At 44.4% G+C, this 23566-nt stretch overlaps 1 protein-coding gene across 1 annotated transcript in view; it reads left to right on the top strand.

Annotated features, from left to right (window-relative positions):
- Window positions 1–23566, top strand: part of Fto (FTO alpha-ketoglutarate dependent dioxygenase) — a 339692-nt gene that overhangs the window by 142714 nt on the left and 173412 nt on the right. The window contains exons 5-7 of the mRNA XM_052166101.1: window positions 1609–1688; window positions 7969–8112; window positions 16363–16482. Of these exons, the coding sequence (XP_052022061.1) occupies window positions 1609–1688; window positions 7969–8112; window positions 16363–16482 (344 nt within the window). The remainder of the gene's footprint in view (window positions 1–1608; window positions 1689–7968; window positions 8113–16362; window positions 16483–23566) is intronic.

Raw genomic sequence — 23566 nt, 5'->3', positions numbered from 1 at the left:
GTCTGGGGTTAGCTCAGGCTGCTCCTTTCTGTTGCTGACTTTTTCATCCCTTGGGCATTTTCATTCACTCATGCATAGGTCAGTGCTTAACCAGTGACTGCAGTGAGCCCCCACCCCACCTTCATCCCCCCCCCCCCCCCCCCCCGCTCTCCGCCCCCCCCCCCCAGCCCCAGCCCAGCAGTAGGAACCTTGCTGTCCTCTTGGCTTGCCCCCTCTCATATGTCCTTTCCATTTGTTTTATGTCCCCACTCTGTATCTGAACTCCTTCCAGGCACTAAGTGGGAACAAGTGCAGGCCTGCCTGTGTTGATTCTCTTCTCCTTGGGTTCTCTTTCCCAGTGTCAGAAACCTTTGATTCCTGTTTTGCTTTGTACTTTTTATTGTTAGAAGCATTTAATTGTTAGAATTGTAGATAAGTCAAGCTGGGCGGTGGTGGCGCACGCCTTTAATCCTAGCAATTGGGAGGCAGAGGCAGGCGGATTTCTGAGTTCGAGGCCAACCTGGTCTATAGAGTGAGTTCCAGGACAGCCAAGGCTATACAGAGAAACCCTGTCTCAAAAACAAAAACAAACAAACAAAAAATACAAAACAAAACCAAAAAAAAAAGAAATGGGTAAGTCTTGTTACTGTTACTTCCTGGTCTCAGGGAGCCAAAGCCTTCAATGGGTAAAGCCCTCTTACTGTCATTTCCTGGTGTCTGGGAGCTGAAGCCTTCCACTTGTCCCTTTCTTTCCTTTCTATGTTTAAAGGAGCTCTGAGTGTTTTCTGACCTCCCTGGGGCCTGGTGGAGGTAGCCGTGTGGTTGAAATCATTGTCCTTGTGTCTGGTCTCTATTGCCTAAAGTGGAGATCACGTCTTTGAGGCACCCACCGCTCAGTTCTTGTCTATGTAATAAATGAGGTAATGGTGCCTTAAGTGAGTGTGATAGACACTGTCTGGCTGTAGCATTCATTTAAAAATACACAGTAACCTGGCTTCTGATTTGTCCTCAGCTAATAGATTACCACCATCTTTTCCTTTCTGAAGTCATGGTCCATAGGCTTGAATTCTCGTCCAAGAGCCCAGCATGCTTGATTGGTTCATTGTCAGGGCAAAATTAAACCTTCAATTAGGTAAAAAAAAAAAAAAAAATGGTGAACTTGGAATAAAAGACATTTAATTCTAAACACTTGGAAAGGATTCTGGTTTCGACTAAAGATAGTTATCTTTACCTCTAACTGTGATAGAGGACAACTCAGTCCACAGACAGAAAATGCAGTGGTTGATGCTCGTGGTAAAACTGTGTGTGAGTAGTGGGCCATGTGCCATGCTTGCCGAGGCTAGCCTGGAATGTGTGGGTGATTTATTTAAGATACACATATCTGTACACATATACAAGAACCCTGGATTGAATGAACCATTTTATACATGCATGCACATGTAATATTTATGTGGCCATCTTATTCACAAAGACCAGTTTCCACAATGCAAGGTAAGTGTTAACTCCTTGGTGGTTCTTGTTCTTGAACGATATGACAGTTACCGTAGCTCACTTTGTGTTCCTTAGACAGACAGTGGACAGTGTGTACTGATAATAAACAGTAATGTTTTTTTGCATGTTTTTCTGCAGATGACCTCAATGCCACCCACCAGCACTGTGTCTTGGCTGGCTCACAGCCTCGGTTTAGCTCTACCCACCGCGTGGCAGAGGTAAGCAGAAATAAAATATCTGATAATTCACGCTAACTGAATGTGGCCAAATTAGTTGAATGAACAGTTTATTGTAGGGCTTTGAAGAATACTTGACTGGAAACTTTTATCTAATTCGACTTTACACTTTATGTACTTACAGTTTTGGCTGTGGGTTGTAGCAGCTGTAGGTTTAAAGTTTACTCACAGTATAAGAATAACTTGCTTTTGCCTTTTGGAGCTATATTTTTTTTAACACATTACATTTCTTTATTATTTTGTGTGTTTGTGTGTATTCTCCCATTGTGTGTGTGTGTGTGTGTGTGTGTGTGTGTGTGTGTGTGTGTGGTCTGTGTATGGATGTCAGAGGACATCTTGGAGGAGTCATTTCCTTCCTTCCACCATGTAGGTCCCACAGATAAAACTCAGGTCCTCGGGTTTGGCAGCCACTTTACCAGCCAAGGGTTTTATTTCATGAAAAAGGTAAATGCCATTGGCATATGCTGATAGTTTAAGACTTCCTTGTTTAACCATGTCTACCATGGTCAAGAGGAAAAGAATGGGGTGAATTTGTTAGCTTAAGTATACGTTATATGAGTTTAAATCGCTAAGATCAACAATTCCCTTAAGTTTTGGTTGGACAGTGTAAATTTGTGGGAAACTTACAGCGATGGATGTCAAGAGAACTTCTAAGCTCCAGTCATGCCCCAGCCCAGTTTTGCAGCACAATGGCTGATTGTCCAAGCTCAGAATGGAAATTATAAGACAAGGACCATGTTGGGCAGTCACTCTAGGGTTCTAGAGAGCAGGGTAGTGATGACAAGGATCATAGACTATCGAGTTGCTAGAGTTTAAGTCTAAGGCTTTTCGCTTTAGACAACCCCCAGGTAACAACCCCAGGCCCCCAGCTTGTTAGCTAGCTGTGATTTGCCTTATAGCTTGAATCTTCAGAGGAAACCAGGGAACAAGGGTGGGGATATGGGACAGAAAAACTCAACCCTACAGAGTGGCATCTGTGCAGGGTCCTGCCTGCCAGTGCCCAGGCTTAGCAAGGTTGCTGGGTGGGGCAGTGCCATGGCTTTCCTGTGGGTTGTGTGTAATGACGCTGTGTGTGTGTGATTGTGCGTCATGCACACCTTCAAAGTGCCAGCAAGTTCTCAGTCATCCTGTCCTCCTCTTCTGCAGTCTTTTCGCTCATTCTTTTGACTGCTTCAGTGCTTGGCCCTGTGCCCTGCGCTGCAAGCATTGGAGCGAAGAGCTACCCATAGTCATTCTGCCCAAGCCTTTCATTCCACTCTCTTTCTTTTTGGGGAGAAAATGTTAAACACCCAAACATACAAATCTTTATCCTAGGTGGCTGAAGTTGTCTCTTTGAGAAGTAAATGCCATCGGCAAGTGTCATTAGTGACAAGTAGGTAAAGAAGGGAGAGAGGATGCAATAGTTCTAGGCTGTCTGACGTGGTACGGAATGACTCCATTCCCCTTTGGGGCCCTCCGTCTAGATAGAACCCTCCCACGAGTCCTGTTCAAGTCTGTCTCTCTTACATGTTTGATAATCTAACCTGTAAGAGTAGGCAGACAGACTTATTAGTTCTGTCTGCATCCATGGGCCCTTCAGCCACTGAAGAGTAAGATGGTTGGAATATATGCTTGATAGGGATACAAGTATTCTCAAATTGATGTGATGCTCGGAATTAAACGAGCCTCTGCATCTAAACCTTTTAGAACAGCAGATGGAAAAAATAATAGAGGAGAGGAGAACATCAGAGACTCATTGGGGGAGGGTTGTTCCGTCTCTGTGTTCACTGGAGTGGACGTGTGAAGCAAGAGACAGTAAAAAAGTTGTAGTCGTGAAAGTTGCTACTCATTGAGAGTTCTGTTCAGAAGGAGCATTCTAGTTCATTCGTCAGCTGTGTAGCTCTCGAGGTTTCCCTCTAGCCAGTTAGGAGCAGGGACAGTTGATTTGTTGCTGTCTCCGAGGTGCTTGCAGGTCAGCTGTGAGGGATATGCCTGCCATCCCAAGATCCTAGGGGCTCACACTCTGCAGTCCAGCCTGGACTACAGAAGATACTTGGGATGAGGAGCAGAATAGTGCAGAATGCATGGGAGCAAAAAGCAGAAGGCGCCGTGGTGAGGGGAAGCTGGACCTGGAACATATCCTACTCCACAGCTTTGATTCCTTTCTCCACGCTGACCAATTTCATCCTGTCCTTTAAATATTTTTAAATGTATCCTTAAGTTTAGCTTTCTCAGATTAAGCACAGCTATCCTTGTATCTTTTATATGTTTAGGCCATATTTTGGACGTTAATTCACTTTAAATAGAGAGAGGGACTGTGTAAAGTGGTTCTCTTGGAAGAAAACATTTCTCAGGTCAGGCTGGGAATGTAGCTGAGATGGTAGAACACATCCGTGTTGTGAAGAGACCCTGTGTTTGCCCATGAGCATGCCATCCTCCGAGCATGTGATGCACCCGTATAAGCAACACTTGGGAGGTTGAAGCAGGAGGGTCAGAACACGGTCATGCTGGGCTGTAGAGCAAGTTTGGTGCCTCCTGGAATACCAGAGACCATCTCAAAAAACAGAAAAATTGCTGCCAGCCTATGATTCTTATGTTTTCTGTAGTTAAATTCAAACTATATGTTATTTTAATAATTGAACACCTATGATGATGTTAATTGTTTAAATACCTTTTTTTCTGTAATATATTTGCCAGTCAGAAAAATGACTGGAAGCCGGGCGGTGGTGGTGCATGCCTGTAATCCCAGCACTCTGGGAGGCAGAGGCAGGAGGATTTCTGAGTCTGAGGCCAGCCTGGTCTACAGAGTGAGTTCCAGGACAGCCAGGGCTATACAGAGAAACCCTGTCTTGAAAAAAAAACCAAAAATCCAAAATCCAAAAGAAAAAGAAAAATTACTGGAACAGTGGGCTGCTCTTATAAAGTTTTATTGGAACATAGCTGTTCTCAATTTGTTTACATGCTACTTACTACTGCTTTGGAGCTTCTGTGATAGTGCTTGTGACATATACGTCTCAAATATTTAGTGTCTAGTTATTTAAGACTACTGCTAGTCTTATTATACATGATTCTGACTAAGTAGGATTTTATTTCATCCCAAAATTATTTTTTTTAACTCTCTATTTTAATGCAACCTTGTTTCCACAGAACCATGACTACTGAAGTGAAAACTAGGACCATTGAGTAATGGTAACATGGTGAAGCTGTATGTCCCAGTACATCTAGTGGGTTTAGTCTTTGGACATCTGCATGGGGTATGTGCACAGTGCCACAGAAAATAGTAAATAGTAAATTTAGGAATCAAACCTTGGATCTAATTCAGTAAAAGAGAATTGATAAGGAGTCTCATCCAGCACAGGCGCTAGGGAAAAGGTAGGCAGACCCTTAGTGCCTCCATAGTCTGGGAGGAGTTAATAAAGTTGACTAGGTTACCAACAGTCATCATGGCAACTTTGAATCCTCATGTGTAGGCAGAGGAAAGCAGCTCTTGCCTCTGTTGATGCAGAGGCAGAGACTCAAAACTAGACACAGGGTCAGGTGACAGAATGTGCTTTATTTAACATGTTTCATTTCACCTTATGTAACTGTTTTCAATAATCAAAGAAGGGAAAGACTTCATCCTTCCCTAATATGGAAGAAGTGCGCTCTTGTTTCTCTCAGTAGAAGAGAAAAGAAACTCCTTCCCACCCTCACACTTCCAGAGCCCCTCGCCTTCAGACGCTCCTGTGTTCCGTGACTTCCTGTGCGCCATCCCCGATTGTCCTCTGGGAAGGGTACTGTGCTCCTCCTCAGAGTTAGTGGGTGGGCGAGAGCTCCGTGTGGAGACACTGGATGTGTGTGAACGGAACTGTTCTTCTGGCTCTTTCCTTTCAATTTTGGTTTCATTGTTTAGAATGCTTTTGAGATTCAGCAGCATTTTGTTAGAAACTTAACCTTACATGTAATTATTTTTAAGTAGTTATTTCCTTGATCAGTTAAAAATTTAGGAAGTGTATAGGGTTATATATATACTCTCTGTTTCCTTAGACTCACTAGTTCTGCCTTCCTAGAGACCACCAGATTTTATCAAGGTTGTGTTATCACTTCAGTGATAATATGTATCACTCAAAGGCACAGACACACATGTGCTAACCTGTTCCATTCTCTATTCCATATGCCTTATTTTGTTTTGGAAACCTTACTGATAATTACCTTCCAACAAATGATTCTTATCTTGGTGTGAACATTGGTTTTGATTGGACAGTCCAAGCATAAATAACCCCCGGAAAAAATAGAGAACATGGACTTCATCACATAAAAATCCTGTGTCCTACAAAGCAAACTGCCAACACAGTAGAGATAGAGTGGAAGATAAGTGTCTATAATTAGAGCATAATAGAATGATTAAAAAATCAGTAATGTAAAAGAGAAACGAATCTGCTTAAATGGTGACGGAGCTAAACCAGCGTGTGCCAGTGAAGGTGTAGAAACGCGTGGAGAGTGCACAGCAGAGCGGGGAGTGTGGCTGGTAGTGAACACCTGCCCCTCATGTACAAAGCCTGGGCTTCCCTCCCCAGCCCAGAAGACAAACACACAGACAAAAATGTTTATCTTTGTTAGTCATTAGAGAATTGCCAGTAAACGCTGGAGTCGAATTACAGTAATAAGTGTTGGCAAGGCTGTGTGCAGAAATAGGAGCTCTCCCATACTTCTGGAAGGAATGCACTTATTCTGCAGGGACTTTGGTATAGTCTGGCACATCTGAGGCTAAATGCGGCTACTCTACAGCACAGCAATTCTATACCTGGGTATATAGCCAAGAGAAATGAAAACTCCTACATGGGTGTTCACAGTAGCCCCAAACTGGACACAGCCCAAATGCTCGCCACATAGCCATATAATTGAGTACCACTTGACAACAAGCAAGGTTGCAGTGCTGATGCACACTGTGACAAGGGTGACTACAACATGTACTAGTGTGAAAAGCCAGGCACAAAAGACCACACTCAGCCAATGATTATAATAAGCTAAAAGGCCCAGAACAGGCACGGGTGTGTGCGTGCGTGCGGTCTTTGTGTGTGTGTGTGTGTGACTTTAGCATCATCATCTTACAGCATGAAGCAAGTTAGTGCTGGTGGAAATGACACCAAAGGGCACCATTTGGAGTAACAGAATTATCCCAGAGTTAATGTAGTAATGATGATGTAACTCTGAATATACTCAAAAACAGTTGCTTTCAATAGTTGTACTTCATGATATGAATTATATTTCAATAATGCTGTGACCTAAAAAGGATTAAGACCTCAAAACAACAAAAAACAAAAAAAAACAAAAAAACACCTCAGGTCTACTCATAAATTCTTTATGCCAATTGTATATAAAGTCAGAAAGACAAAGTCTGCACTTCTGTTTTTTATGACCATAAGTGAAGTCAGGGTTAGGCTTAGTCCACTGGGCTGACTTCACCTTGATGAGAGTGTGGGTGAGCTGGTACGTGCTTGTCCCATAGGCAGGCCACTCTGTACTCAGATCACCACATTCGAATGAATTAGTCAAGTTTCTGTTGTGGACAGAAAAACTTAGTGTCTCCCAGGCTTCAAAGGAGTGTGCCCATTTGATTTCTGTCACATTTCCACAGCCCTAGAGAGGCTGAACTAGGCGTCTGTCCCCACTGATAGCACAGTCTCAGCTCTGCCTTGAGTGTGCCCCATCCTCTTCATTACTGAGGATGAGCTGCAGCTGCCTCCTGTATATAGACAGGGCAAGAAATGTTTTCCTTGAATTATGATGTCATCTCTGCACACATTCACACACGCATTATAGCTGTTCTAGTTTGTGTGCTTTGCACCAATTGTCTACTTTGTCTACCATCCCCCCTGTTGATATATTCATGACCCAAGACAAAAATCACTATCTTTGACATCCTTGCTAACCAGATATTCACTGAAAATTGCGGTGTACATTTCTTCTACTTTTAAAAATCAGTGTAAGATGTCACAGTATATGTAGACCACACATACAGCCATGCATGTGTATACATATGCCTCATGTATATAACACACTTCAGGGCTCTTGTTTATTCAGAGGAAGGAGGTCCATATAATGGAGACAGCCAGCAGCCTGCGTGACTCTGGAGGCCTGGCTGGCCACCCAGAATCAAGCTAGCAGGCCACTACTGTCATTGTCATTTAGGAGCATGAGCTGTGGAGATGGCCAATGAGTGCAAGGCAGAAGCAACTGAGCCAGAAGAGTGTATGGTGCACTTGGAGGTCCCTCTGTCTTACCTGCGGTTCTGTCTTGACAGTGCTCAACAGGCACCTTGGATTATATCTTACAACGCTGCCAGTTGGCACTGCAGAATGTTCTCAACGACTCGGACAATGGCGACGTCTCACTGAAGTCCTTTGAACCTGCAGTTTTGAAACAAGGAGAAGAAATCCATAATGAGGTGAGTGAGGATCGCCAGGAAGCTACTGGGTCTGAGACTCGGCCCTGCCTGCCCCTGCCTGCCCCTGCCTGCCCCTGCCTGCCCCCGCCTGCCCCTGCCTGCCCCTGCCTGCGATTTCAGGCAGACCTAATACAGGAGGCTCTAGTCAGAGGAGAGGGTAGATTGAAACTCATCCCTGCTTGCAGCTTCATGAGGGTCTAATACAGGAGATTTTAAGTCAGAAGACAGGGCAGGTGACACCAACATCACAGTAGCCAGAGTCATGTCATGTCTGAGCTAACAAAGTATGGCAGCCCACACAGCTCCTACACAGCAGGAATTTACCCTCCTAGTCTGGGGGACCGGGAAGCACAGAGAAAGGCACTGGCCATGTGGGTGAGGACCCACAGACGGCACTCTCAGTGTGTCTTTGCATGGTAGAAGGGACAAACAAGTCTCAAGTGTGCATTGAGACCTTTCATAAGAGTGCTGCCCTCAAGATCCATTAGCTCCCAAAGCGAGCTACCACCTGATGGTTAGGACTTCATAAGAATCTGAGTTGGAGGTCGCAAGCACTCAGGCCATTGCTTTCTTAGAGATGCTTTCTACAGGAGATACACAGTGGGCTGGCAGCGTGCCACCAGAAGGGGTTACAGTATATCAGCAGAACCTTGAGACAAGACAAGGGAACTGACTTTTCTAATGGGTCACAAGCATCTTCCAAGCCTGTGAGTAGCTCTACCCTAACTTCTGCAGGAAGACAGACTTTACAGCCACGGTTCTTCCCAGTACAAACATCCTTGCAGAGCAACTTCAGCTTGAGCCATCAGTGGCTTCCTTGAAGACAGGCAGAAATACAAGGGACCTGGGGAGAATGATCACGCACCTAGCAGTAACTTATGAGACTAGCTGCTTTTCTGCAGTCTGTGAGCACAGTAGGTCTGCATGGTGAGATCCTACATGGTGCACATCCTAAGCTTACTGTTTTGTTAATACTCTTCAATTTCTACTTTATATATTGTTAACTGTTTAACTTTTTTCAACTTATGTTTTGCGTAAGTAAATAACTTTTTGAAAAAAAAAGAAACTTTGTACTACTACTTAAGTAACATCCTCTATAGTTAGCCAAAAATAAATGTAAACTAGATATCCTAGTTAGAGCATAGCTTGAGCATATATGATCTCAAAACCAGCACCCACAATGACATACTTCCTCTAACAAGGCCACACCTACTCCAACAAGGTCACGCCTCTTAATAATTCCACACTCTATAGCCAAGCATTCAAACCACCACAGTAGATAACCAGATTGAGTGAAGACAGAACAGTCCTCAGACTCATCTGTGGGCACCCTTCTAGAGAGAACATGCTCAGCCTTTACCCTTTCCTTCATGCTAATGAGACTTGTGGTAATGAACATGCAACTTCCTAAGTTTAAAAGAAATGTTGACTTTTATACTTCAAGTGAATGGATTTCACTATTGGTGGGTTAATAAAGACATAAGGAGAGGGTAAGATTAGCAGGTGGTAGAGGATGGTTAAAAACGTGCCTGCAGTCTTAGACTTTCTCTATGACGTAATGGGAACTGGTGGCGAGCCTGGACCACGACACATTGCTGCTCATACTGTCAAGTGATGTCCCCGAGCTGCCGCTGGGCCCTCTTCTGGGTGCATTAGGTGGTTCTGGCGTAGGGAGCTGGGAAATGAGAAACACACGACACTGGCCAGTTAGGCGATATGCTGCTGTTGCTAAGTACTTCAGAAACCAGGCCGGCGGATAGCAAGGAACAGAACATTCTACTGGAAAGAAGTGGAGGAGGGGGGTAAGGTGTGGGGTCCTTTCTAGCAGAAGGAGCAACCACTACAAATGCCACAGGGCAAAGAATGCATAGTGTCTGAGAAACTGTTTAGCAGCAGTGTGAGTGAGGGTATGAGGCTCCCTGTTGTAGACCTTGAGATCACAGGGATAGTGTTAAAGACAGGGGAGCAGCAGCCTGCCTGTTTACTGTGAGGGATATTGGGTCCTCAGAGGATTCTGAGCAGATGAGAAAATAGCGCCTTCACCCACAGACAGTAAGATACCTTACAATGGCTTTTAAAAAGCTTTCAGGATCTTGTGAGCTGTTCTACACTGTGGGAAACAGGATCAGAGTCCTTAGAACCAAAGGCAAAAAGACTCTGCCTTTCTGAGAATAATGGCTGCCTGATGCTAAAGCTGAAGCCAGGGCCAGTCTTTCTTCCTTCGCTGTGTTTAGTTAGTAAGCATCTCCACTGGAGATGGTGCTTATAGCTAGAACTGTCTGAAAGCTGTGCTCCTGTGGGCCCAGAGACCTCGCTGGGAACAGTCCCACTCATTCTCCATCTTAGTGCAGCATTTCTTATGCAGGTATTTAGTTACTTTTCTGAAAGAATGCATGATTCTCAGAGTCAGCCCAGCAAACTGGTTGCTGACTGTATCACGTACAAATGCTGTTTTATTTCATTGTCTTTGCTGGTCCTATGGCTGCAGTATTTTCTTATTTCCAATGCACAGGGAAACTACAAATTCACTCAGCAGAATACTGCCATCAGAATCTGTCTGCTGCAGAAACAAGCTGGCTGACTTTGTGTCAGGAAGGTTGGGCAGCCCTTGCGGGTTAGCCTGGGGGTGGTCGGATTTAGATCTTATATCCTAATAGCCTGCGTATCTATCTTGGTTGGCACCTCATCTCCCTTTCTCTGAGGTCATCTTAAGGTCAAGGTTAAGTTGGTGTGTCAGCTCATTAGGTATCTGTTGTCATCCCGGCTGACCTGGGGTGGGGTGTTGGTTTACTCACAGTGTATTCTTAGTAGTTATCTGCTTTCTTGTTTGTTCTCTTCCTTCAAGGCTGTGTGCCTTTGCTGGGCTAATTATAATGAAGCACTTTGAATACTTTGAATCCATCTGTGTTGAAGGAATGCATTTCTAGCAACATGGGAACTTTAGGCATAAGAAGCAGGTGGTTTTGTGATAACCCCTACTTTAAGATGCAGAGAAAAGACTTCAATTCATTTATAAGCCAGATCCTCCTCTATGTTACTAAACTGGCTGTTTCTTTCTTCAAACCAGTGTGTTGTGAACTTAGAATCTTCTAGCAGGTTTCTCCTGGAAGCGACGCAGTGGACCACACTGTTTGACCCTCAGTTTCTTCTTCTCCTACCTCTCTCTGGAGCTGCTCTGGAGTGGCCTGGTGTGTCTGTGCAGCTGGAGCTGAGCACTGCCCTGCTTTAGTGCCCGTGGTGCTGAGTCCCAGGTGCCAGGCTGGGCAACAGGTGGCTCGTGTCAAGCAGTGTAAAGGATACTGAGCAGGGCATGAGTACGGGGCTTTCTGTGAGGAATCAGACCAGTGTGTGAGGGAGGGCACGCCACACCCCCAGCCCTTGTGAGATGACAAGAGCTACGTGGCCTCCTGGAATGACCTTACTCTGCTCAGGAGCCTGAGTACCATGGATGAAGGGCAGATCAGCGAGCTGAGGGGCAGGGAGAACGGGCAGCATCTTTACACACCTCCACACTCACTGCCTGGCTCCCGAACTGTGGGTCTAGGGAAGCCTGGCAAATGTCATTCAGATTTAAAATCAGAGTTTCAGAATTAAAACAGACTTAAATGACTTATCTGTTGATAGACGTCGACATCAAGACTGGTTCCGGCTCTTTACTGCTGTGAATAGTGTGGCTTTGAACATAGATGTGCAGGTGTCTCTATAGTGGGCTGACTTAGAGCCCTTAGGTCCACACGGGTATAGGAGCCGTGTATCTGCATCCTGTGGTATTCTGGTTTCGGTTTTTTTTTTTTTTTTTTTGAGCTGCTTCCATATTGATTCTTTATTGACTGCACCCATTTATGGTCTCCCTCTAAAGGGCTCTAGTTGTCCCACAGCCTCACCACCCCGCCATGTGTTATCATTTATTTTCTTGATAACTGGGCTGCAGTGGAATTCCCAGGTGGCTTTAATTTGCACTTTGCTAATGGCTAAGGATGCTGAGTACTTTTTCAAGTATTTATTAGATACTTGTATTTCTTCCTTAGAGAACTGTCTGTTCAGTCTACTTCAGTTATTGACTTGATGATTGCAGTCTTCTGGTGTTTGGTTTTGGCGCTTTTTTGGAATCTAGGTAGTAACTCCCTATGGGGTGTGTCGTTGGCAAATATTGCTTTCCTGTCCTGTGGGTTGACTGTTTAATTTGACGGTTGTTTTTGTCTCTGTGCAAAAGCTTTTTAATTTCATTGATAATCCTTGGGGGCTATTTTTCTGTGTTTTTCAGGTCTTTTCCAGAAAGTCCTTGCCTATGTCTGTATTCTGAAGTGTTTTGCCTTTCTTGGTATTTCAAGTCTTCTATTTAAATCTTTGGTCCACTTTGAATTGATTTTTATTTATGATGAAATAAAGACTTGTTTCATTCCTGCCTATGTGGATACTCAGTTTCCCCAGCACCATTATAGGATGTTATTTTTCCAGTCTGTCTTCTTGGCATCTTTGTAAATCCCAGTTATGTGAGTTCATTTCTGGGTGCTCTGTTGAGTTCCCCTGCCAGTGGTCTTGTGTCACTGCCTGCTTTTGTCACTGTGACTTTATAGTCTGCTCTGAGAGTATGTGTCGTGATACCTTAGCATTGCTTAGTCTCTTCTGCATTGCTCCAGCTGTTGGGATGAATTTTGGAAGTCTTTTTCACTTGGCTGGTGGTGGGAATTGTATTGAGTTCATAGATAACTTTTTGTAATATACCTGTTTTCAGGATAACCCTGTCAGTCTGTGAATGTCGGTAGGGGGCTGTCTGTCATCTGGGGTTTCCGATTTTTTTCAACTGTTCTTATTTCATCATAGAGTCTTTTACTCCTCTGAAGAGGAAGGAGGTTAAGTTATTATGAGTGGGGCTGTCCCCTATCTTTCTTTCCTGGCAACTTAGAGGTATATGGAAGGACTGCCCATCTCAGTGTGTCGGTTTTATGTCTTTCCACAAGACAGAAAGCAGCTATCAGATGGCAGAGTTTTTAAGGCATCTTTGTGGCCTCTCAAGTTTAGGGTCGTGTTAACTTTAAATAGAGATCATTTGACTTTCTTTTTCCTATTTGCATTTCTTTTCTTTCTTTCTCTTGCTGTATTTTTCTAGTTAATATTTGGAACACGATACTGAGTAAGAGCATAGCTGTGGAAAGCCTTGTGTCATCCCTGGTTTTAGAGGATTTAGTGGAATATTGGCTATATGTTAGTCATGTATAGCTTCTATTATGCAATGATATGTTCCTTCCGTTTTTTCAGAAATTCCATGATGAAATGACATAGATTTGCTAAAGGCCTCTTCTGCATCTACTAGTGGCCCTGTGATCTCTGTCCCTATATAATGTATGTGTTTTATTGCATCTGTATTGGATGCTGAACCATCCTTGCATGCCTGAAATGGAACCAATTTGGCCATGGGTCATGCATGCTATAGGACTGCAAGATTTGGTAAGAAATCTTGTCTCTAAGTTCTAAGTAAGTTTAGTCTGTGGCCTTTTGTTGCTGGTCTCTGGTTCGGGGACTGTGGTAACACTGGCTTTGTTCACAGAGTTTGGTAGCCTCCTGTCCCTTTCTGTTTTATGAGTCACTTTGAGGAACACGGATGCTAGCTCTCCCTTAAGAGTTTAGTAGAATTTGGCAGTGAGTTACTCTGGTTCTGGGCTTTTCTTTGTTTGGAGGGGGTTCGTTTTGTTTTTGTTACTTCATCACTTTCCTGATTTTAGTTGTTTTATATGTTCTTTAATTTTGGTAGCTCATATATTGCTGGGAATTTATCTATTGCAAGGAATTGGTTCCTAGTCATCCCTCTTTTTTAAATATCCAGAACCCTGATTCTAAAGAAGAGGAGGAGGGGGATGAGGAGGAGGAAGCCATTACATTTAGTTTTGCATTGGCGGCTGGGAGAGCTTAGGCCATGGCCTGCAGAGGCCGGAGGAATCAGTTGTCTCCTTCCCCCGTGTGGGTTCCGGGGCTCGCACACAGTTTGGGGGACTGAACAATGAGTGAGGTGTCTGAGGAGGAAAAGAAGGTTTTATTTGTCAGCGTGGCCGGGCCCTGCCTTTGCTTCCTTTTCCCATGGCAGAGTCCTCCATGGCCCGCTTCCTGCTCCCAGGCTCTCCGCCACAGAAGTACAGTCCCGTGCCCTAATAGGTTGGCAGGCTTACTGCACATAGTAGTCTTTTTATTCCTCCTATACCAGGGTGGTTGAGGCTTCCAAGTTTTGACCTATTCTGAAGAAATAACCAGTGTAAGGGTTGGGGAGGCGTTGCAAAGCATCTCTCCTCTCCCTCCAGTCAGGCTTGAGGCTGTCAACAGGCTGTCTGACAGTGCGAATGCTTTCATGTGCAGCCCTTTTAAAGGTGCTCTCATTTCTCCTGTAAACATGCTGCTAAACCTGGATCTTCTCTGAGGTGGGGCTGTGTCCATATTCATCCTCCCTTCACAGTGCTCAGATTTACCTTCCTTTAACCACTGCTGCAGATAAAGGTTTAGCAACTGTCTTAATATTGCCCACATTCCTGTTTTGTTTTGTTTAAACAGCTTTAGCTGAAATCAGTTCTACACATCAAACAAACATTTATTTAGCGTAAACCGAAACCTTTCCATTAGACTAGGCCTTCTCCAGTTTCTTACTTGAGCCGTTTTCACCATTGCTAATCTTCACAAGTGGGTTTTTGTTTGCCTCATCAAAGTTCATTGTGGAGAAACAAATAGAAGTCTCCTGTGCTCACAGGACATGGTGACAATAGCCCCACTCCATGTGGGATGTGACTACTCTGCAGAGCAGACCGCACAGCATGGTGCTGGGGTCGCTGGACACTTCTATGGAGGGCAAAAGTAAAACAGTTTGGGATGGAATGGAGTTCTACCTTGATGTTATAGTTTGATGTTCCAGTCGAAGAGAAGTCATAGAAGACTCATCTGTAAGGTGTTGGCCAGCCTCTGATCTGTATGCATTAAGATTGTTGCCATTGCAAGGACCAGACCCCTAGGCCTGAATTGGCTTGAGTGGGAAGGGACTTTTATTCGCAAATATAGTTCACTTGGCATTCCAGCAAATTAACATATAGACAAAGCTGCTCAGACCAGGGCTGGGTGTAGGAAATGGTCTGAGAAAATAGGGGTTCATGATATACTTTTCATAGTTATATAAATGGTCTACATCTTGACCGTGGTAATTGTTACTATGTAAAGTTTTACATATATTTTATCCATTTATAAACTCATCAATGTATGTAACTTAATCTAAATGCATTAAAAAAAAATTAGTTATTTACATCCCAAATCCTGCCCACCACCAGGTCCTCCCCTCGCAGAGTTCTCACCGCCTCCTCCAATTCCTTAGCCCCTGAGAGGGCAACCCCTTTCCCCCACGCCTTCAGACCTGGGTTTATCTGCTCATCTCATGTCCTGCCATGTTGACTTGTTTGACAGCAAAACATGTCTTCAGGCCTCTTCTTGTGTTTTTCTGGTCTCGGGGCCTCTGTTCTTCGGAAACCCAGAAATGGGAAGGGATGTTTGGTCACCCTGGGTTCCCACTGCTCTTTGTACTGTCCTTGTAGCTCTGCCTGTAGGACAGGCCTGGGCCTGGAGAAGGGGTGATTATGTACATCCTGTGCAGAGGAGGAGGGGGTCAATGCACACAGCTTAGTAGCCTCCCAGGAAAAGAACAGAACTCGCTGCCTTCTGCCTTTGCTACTGTTTGCCCTTTGTGATTGGCCCTTAATGAGTCACCAAGTAAGAGCCTTAAGGCTGCATACGATGCTGAATGCCTCTCCACCTAACTCTACATTGTTTGCTTATGTGACTAAGATGATCACCAGCTTCTCCCAGCCCTTGGGTAAGTTCTTTGTTTTCAGTGTAAGAATTGACACAGGTTACTCTTAATATCTGTCTATGTCATGGCCTGCTTAGCTTTTACTAAGGATGTCCAATTACTTTGTTATGACATTCGGTTGCACACAGTGGATGCTGCATAGGATCTGAGTAGTTGTTCCATATGCCTAAACCTTTAGCCTGACCTGGGTTGTCATCCTAGCAGGCCCTCAACTCCGAGCCTTCCACTTTCTTGGCTTTTGGAGTGCTCTAGAGATCCCAGGGGGTGTTGGGAACTGCTTAGATCAAGCTTTTCTCGCCTCTCTCAGCCTCTGTCTATTAAGTTGCCAACGGAGACTTGAGCGGGGAAGCCATTGTCCTTGTTGGTCTATCACAAGGACATTATAACCACCACCTTCTTGCTCTGGTCCACAGGTGGAGTTTGAGTGGCTGAGGCAGTTCTGGTTTCAAGGAAATCGATACAAACTTTGCACTGACTGGTGGTGCGAGCCCATGGCTCAGCTGGAGGGGCTGTGGAAGAAGATGGAGAGTGTGGTAAGTACATGAGGTGTGAGCGAGTTCCCTGGGGCACTGCACCGTGCAGATCCTCGGCTGCCTGACTTCCACAGGCAGAAGAAGTATACGTTGTCAGTCTGAGTGGCTGTGCCAGGTTATCTGCTGTACGGTAATGGGAGCAGCCTGCAAGTTCTGTCAGCGAAGCCGCGGCTCATTTCAGGAAACGTTTCTGATGTTCTCCGCACAAGGCACCCCACTAGACATGAGAACAGGGTAACAGCAGTACCCAGCATTCAGTTGTGGTTTTCTGTTCCAGCCACCATTCAAAGGGTTTTCCTTATCAAGACTTCAAATCCTTGCAACAATTGATGTGTACGGCATGGTGAGCCCTAACTTATAGATGTGAAAGCTTAGGGATAGAGAAGTTAGATGCTTGTCCAGGGCCACCAAATAGATGGCTGAGATGAGAGCCCAGGCTGCCAGACTCTAGAGTGCACGTGCTTTTACTCACCATAGCCTAGTAGTGTAGCAAAGAGAGATGTCCATGTCCCCATGTATGACTATAGCTAAAATAAAACCATGTTGTGGGGCCTAAAACATTAAAAAGTCATGGTCTGGCAAGATGGGGCAGAGTTGTAAAGATGGCTGTTACCAAACCTGATGACCTGGGTTTTATGCCTGAGACCAGAAAAGCATAACAAGGGTCGTGATGGACAAGCAAGGACACCATGGAAAGAGAAAATGTACTCTCAGGGTCTCCTCACCTCTCCACGCATGCACACCGTCCGCTCAGATCAGTATCAGGTTCAGGTCATTACTGCTGACTGCTAGAATGGTGCTGGTCCCCTTGGTGGACCATGAGGAGAGGAAAGGAGAGGGGATAGAAAAGGAGGGGAGGGGAGAGGAGAGAGTGTGGGGTGGGCTATCTGGGGAGGAACCATAGGTCTTGGAGCTATGGAACAAGATCAGAAGTCAGAGGAGTACTTAGGTGTGTAGGACACGGACATGCCAGCAAGGTGGTGGGGGTGGGGTGGGGACGCAACTTGATGAGCCTTGGCTTGGACAACCATAGCAACAGTAAATGCTTGTGTGGTCTTTTTATGATTACTCAAGATTTTCTGAGTACTGAGAATCCACATAATGGTCATGGTGACCCCGTGGGATAGGTATGGCTTTTATCTCACTTTTACAATCAGGAGACAGGAGCTTAAAGGCCTTCTGTAACTTTCCCAAGGTTACCAGCTAATAGGTGGGAGAGCTGGGATTTGAACCCTAGAAGGCCTGCTCAAGGCTTCTTGCCCATTGTCAGCTCACTGATCTGCCTCCAAAGGCTTAGCTCTGGGATGTGGAGGAAAGACGATAAAGGCTTGCTGACCTCTGGAGAGTGCCACCTCACAGCGTTTGAAGGGTGTAGAGAGCAGTGACTCATCTGCAGGGGGCACAGTGGTCGCCAGTCCCCACCTATCATGTTTCTCCGGCAGCTGCATGGACCTGTAGTTGACATACAGCAGGCTAAACAAATAAAGTGTACGGTTTGATGAGTTGAGAAATAAATATATACCTGTGGAGCTATCATCCTAGCCCACACTGAGACCTGCCTGTCACCTCCAAAGGTGTCCACGTTGGCCAGCCAACTTAGTGTTATTGTTTTGATAAAGACGTTAAATTATATATATCTTCAGTGATCCCTGTCTTATAATAATGAAAATATCAAGTTGCAAGTGTGAAGGCCTCAGTTTACCAGTGTGCTTCAGAATGCACATCGAGGATCTCTGAGGTCATTCAGCCTTGCCCTTGCAAGGGTCAGCATCTGGGGAGGGACACCACTGCCCTCCTAGTGTAATAATGATCAAGAAGGCAGATTTCCCCCGAACCCTGGCTTAGTACAGAGCACTGTGTAGTCACCTCGGAGACAATGAAGGTCCCGTCTCTGCCTGGCTAGCTCTGTTCCTGAGCCAAATGTGGGGAGTAAATGCTGTTTTTATAGGGTGTGTAGGAATTTGCTTGTGTCAACTATTGAGTTTTGTTCATTTTATAGGCACCTAGGATCCTGCGTGCTGAGGCCTAATTGTTAGATGTCAACCTGATGTTAAAATCATAATCTTACCAAATTGTAAATTCAGACTTAGAAATAAGTAAGAAAAGAACTCAGTAATTTTGTAAAATAAACTTTTTAAGTGTTTATTTTTCATTTTATGTACATTGGAATTTTGCATGTGTCTGTGTGAGAGTGTGTGATTTGGAACTGAAGTTACAGACAGTTGTGAGCTGCCACGTGTGTGCTGGGAATTGAACCTGGGTCCTATGGAAGAGCAGCCAGTGAGCTATCTCTCCAGCCATTAAAAAAAAAAATCTTAAAAACGTTTTTGTTTTAGGAGTATTTGATTTAGGAATATCCCACCCTGCCCCCAGGTGAAGTTTTTAGTATTGTGATCACACAGCGATGTTCACTAGTAATTCACTATTAATGCACTGAAAAGGTATGACTGTAGTAGATGTGCGTCAGCCTCAGTACATGAGTACACACATTTAGAAGTGGCAATTAGTTAAAGAAGAATCTTTTTATTATATTTTATACTGAGAGAGAGAAAGTGGAGAGGAGAGCAGAGAGAGGGAGGGAGAGAGAGAACAAAAAACTAAAGAAGTAGCAATCTGGAGAATTTTCCTGCTCTGTTCTTTACTGAGAAAAAAAAAAAAGGAAAAAAAATCGATGTTTCAGTGTCTCCACTGCATACCACAGTTGGATCATTATCAGCAGAGTGAAGGATTGGGCCAAGATAAAAGGGATGTTTCTTCTAAATTAAGTTGAAGCATTGCTTTAGGCCTTTAAAAAAAGATTTCTAATAAACTCATGATAAATTATTTTTGCTATTGAAAGAGACAGCAGAGAATAATCGTTGGAAAAGTCCCTGGCTCTGTGGCTCTTAGAGTGGTGCCCTGTGGTATTTGGGTGTTGGGGCTAGGTAGGCATTGGCTGGTGAGTCTGGCTGTCAGCCTTGTTCCAGCTCTTTGGTTTAACTTGTAAGCAGTAGGGGGCAATGTTGAGCTGCCAGTTGGCGGTCCCAAGATGCTGCCTTTCAGGAAAATGCATATAAATGTCCCATTAACTGCCAAGAATTACCCCTGTTGCTTCAAGTTAGCTGTAATCTTCAAGATACCATAACACAGGAAATCAGTTGTGGGTTCACAGATTCAACAGCAATTTCACTTCAAAACTGCAGTGTTTGGTGCACATTTAGATTCTATGGAATTAAGCTAATCGAAAGGGCATTTCTTGATTGTTCAGATTTTTTTCCCATGGAATATATTACTCCAAATTATTACAATTTTAGACAAGTGACTCCTGTTATCGCTTTGCACTTTTGAGTTAATAGAGTTCTGTGCGTGCTGTGAAAAGGTGTCTTTGATCAGTGCATCTTTGTCTGTTCTGTAGCACATGTCCATCCTTTCAGTGAGAAAAATAAGATGGGCCTGCCACCTTGGGCAATGCACGCATTGCTTTCCCCCTTTGGCTTCTGAGTAAAGTGAACTTTGATGGCCCTTGTACCGGGACAGAGGCGTGTGTTGTAGTTTCTGTCTGTCTGCCTGTCCTTTTTCTCATGTGGTTGGGAGGGGCTGTCGCCAGAAGCCTGGAGGAGAATGGAAAATGAATTTTGAAATAGCTGTTCCCCCATTAGTGGTAATTGCTGCACATGTCATAACCAGCCACATATTTCAGAAAGTTTAGTCAGCTGTACATAGCTGCCCCGGCCCCTGTCCCACTCCCTGTGCGAGCAAGCATGCCCTGCACGCTGCTTCTTACTGCTTCTCTCCCGGAGGACAGCTTGTGCGCTTGCTCTTGTGATGTAAATGTTAAACCTTATATTTGAATGACATTCTGATAAAACATCACCTCTCCCCTGAATATTACTCGGTGAATTTATTGAGCACTGAGCCGGGAGCAGCCTGACCCTTTGCACCACAGTCAGACCTTTCTTGCCTTCTCTGCTCTCCACTCAAGAAGCGTTCTAACACTTGGACACTAGTCACATATTCGTATTTTATTATTTTTTCAGCCAACCCACTACCCCTCATCCAAGATTATCACGTTATGAGGAGATACTTCGGGATAGGAGAGTTAGCATTTGAAAGAAATCGTGCAAGCTTTTCTTGCCGGCTAAGGAGGAATATGAAAAGCTCAAGTCTCCTGTGAGGCAAGGAAGTCTTGCCGTGCCTGAGATTCAGTGCATAGGCCATCTGTCTCCCAGGGGTTGGTATCGCTCTTTGCAAAACTGACATTTATTTTACCTATAAAAATGTTTTAACACTATCAAATTCACGGCGAGACTGAGAAGAATGCCGGGCTGAAATCCTCTAAATTGATGACATTTACTCATTTCCTCTTGACCTTAAAAACCTCTATTTTGTACAATCCAGAGGAATTATTCCAGTGGCGCTTCCCGAGGAAGCACCCTGACACGGACTGCTGGTTCATGTCCTTCGTGGGGGGTGGGGGTGGTGGCGGGGATCGGCTCCTGTCTTCATTGCTCTTGCTTTTTCCTTTAGGGGGAGAAAGTGGCTCCTGCCTATCCTCCCAGTGTTTGGCCATTTCCTGTCCCAACAGTCCCAGTGCTACCGCAGCAGGCTGGACCAGGCCAGTGGCCTTCATAGCCTTTGCCGACTGGAGTGGGTGCAAGCCAAGGCTGGATTATTTTAATGTATCCGTTTTGAATCAGTATAAAATACAACATATAATTATGTTAGGCAAGCTATAGGCTACATTTAATTTGCCCATTTATGTTAAATTTGCCTCAGGAGAGCAGAGAGATGTGGCCAGTGAGTGGGTGTTTCATTTCATAACATAACCAGGTTCTTGTTGTTAAAAGTTTTAACAGAGAACTGTTCTTCAGGGTGTACAGGCGTCCCTGACAAGTGGTTTCTAATAGTTTAATTCCAGGTGAGCTGTGCTTCTCTGTTTGTCACTGTGGTCTGCGGAAGTCATCAGGAAGCTTGCTCAGAAGGCAGCCTGCAGCTGCAGGGGTGGGGCCTCGGGCTGCGGCTCCCAGGGCTGCAGCTCTCTGTGTGAGTCAGAGAGCTGTTTTGTTTGTTTGTTTGGGGAAAGGTTAATGAAGCTGTCACTGTAGCTGTGGATAAAGCTCTTTAGAAGTGAACATAAGAACATGGCTGCTGCTTATGTGCTGAAATATATATATATATCAAACATAATGGTATTTAGATAACAGCACAAGTAAACTCATATTAAAATTCCTCCTAAATTAAAGATGTTAGGGAGCCTGAGGGATATAACAATAAAATACAAATAAATATTTCAGGCTCACATTAATGGTAAAATTACCTGGATACAGAATGTATATTTATACATGTATACATCTACCTCTCCCCATAAGTATTCCTGTGAATACTAAATTACACGTACTAACATAACCTGCCTCCAATTTTCATTCTATTTTCATTTTTATATTTGTTTTCATCCTTAATTGTGTGTATTGTCTGTGTATGGATATGTACACATGAATGCAGGTAACGTGGGAGGCCAGAGACTTCAGGTTCCCCCTGAAGCTGGAGTTAGAAACGGTTGTGAGCCAGCCAGCATGGGTGCTGGGAATTGAACCTGGGTCCTCTGCAAGAGGCCGGCAAGCTCTTAACCACTGAGCCATCTCTCCAACCTTAGGGTCCGTATTTCTAATTTAGGAGCAGAGTATATTTTATTAATTTAAGATGTGGTGTGAAATGTCTGATGGTTTTCAATTAAGATTTAAATTCCCCTCTCCCTCTTTTGACTGGGACATTGCTGAGTGGCTCAAGATAAGCCCAGATTGGAAGCAGGTTAAACAGTTAGGAACACACAATAATTCAAATTCTGGAGCACAGTATGTTAGGGCCTTGGTGTTTGTCTTTGGAAATTGGGAAAAGTTACAACCCCTGGTTGCATTTTTAGGGATTCTCAAGACTTTCACTTGGCTCTTTGGGCCCGCCCCTCAACTCCAGTTTCCTGCAGCTCTCTTGTTCTAAAAGCAAAAATACCTCCAAAGAGGCGGTCTTCTGTGTAATTTAACATTGAACTTCTTTCTAAGGTGTTTTGAGTTTTTCTTGATAGATTGTTGAGTTTCTCTTAGAATAACCCTTGCCCCCCAGCTGCTACAGACTTAGTAATGATTTTTTTTCTAAGCATGTGTACCCTGTCCTGTTCGGGGGCAGAGGGGGATAATACAATTCCAAGAGAATTCAGACTTAAGCCTCCCAAGCAGAGTGTGCATGGCAAGCACAAAGCCCGTGTTTGTGATTCTCTTTGAAGTGTTTTGCAACTGGATAAGGAAAAATTTAGAAAGCGGCTGATAGTGTTCAGGGTAAATACTTAAACCCCTTTAGAGAATTTCACACACAGATACTGTGTGCAGAAAAAAGGGGTACTTATGTTTCTTAAAGCTGCTACAGCCTGAAGCTTTGTACTTAAAGACAGAGGTGTTGAATAGAATTCTACTGAGGATACATCCAGTGACAGTATCTCCAGGAACATCAGAGCCGGCCAGTGGTAGACTTCCCATTCTTAACCCTTGCATGAGCAAGAGCCTTCTAGTGCCCAGTGTTAGGATGTGTGAGGGACACTCAGAGGACCCAGCTGCCACCTCTGTTCTAAACACAAGAGCAAGACTCAAATCATAGTAGATGTGACAGGAGCTAAGAAATGCCAAGTGAAAGTGTGCTGTCTCTTAACCTGTTAGTGCCCAGAGAGAAAACCTGAGAGAACCGGCAGAGTTTCTGTTTTCACCTTGACAACAGAGCATTTGACAGATCTTTGTCCACCTTCACTAAGTTCACACATGCATGGCACAGATGCACACACTAATGGTGCAGACACACACATGCATGGCACAGACACACACATGCAAGGCACAGGCACAGTTTTTATATGTTCTCTTTGTTAAAACCAAAAAAACCACTGGTGTATCCTCTTGTTTCAAATGTTTTTTAAGTACTATGAAATTCAAGTCTGTGTAAAGGGTGTAGAAGCCCTGCCGCTACTCCTGGGGGAATTGTGGTAGCCTCAGCTGCTGGAATTTATTTGGGGTGACTTTGACAAGCAGGCACGTGTGAATTCAGAAACCCGGATGCCAGACTGGTG

This window comes from Apodemus sylvaticus, chromosome 21 (assembly GCF_947179515.1).
Source record: "Apodemus sylvaticus chromosome 21, mApoSyl1.1, whole genome shotgun sequence".
NCBI lineage: Eukaryota > Metazoa > Chordata > Mammalia > Rodentia > Muridae > Apodemus > Apodemus sylvaticus.
This window is presented reverse-complemented; position numbering and strand designations above follow the sequence as displayed.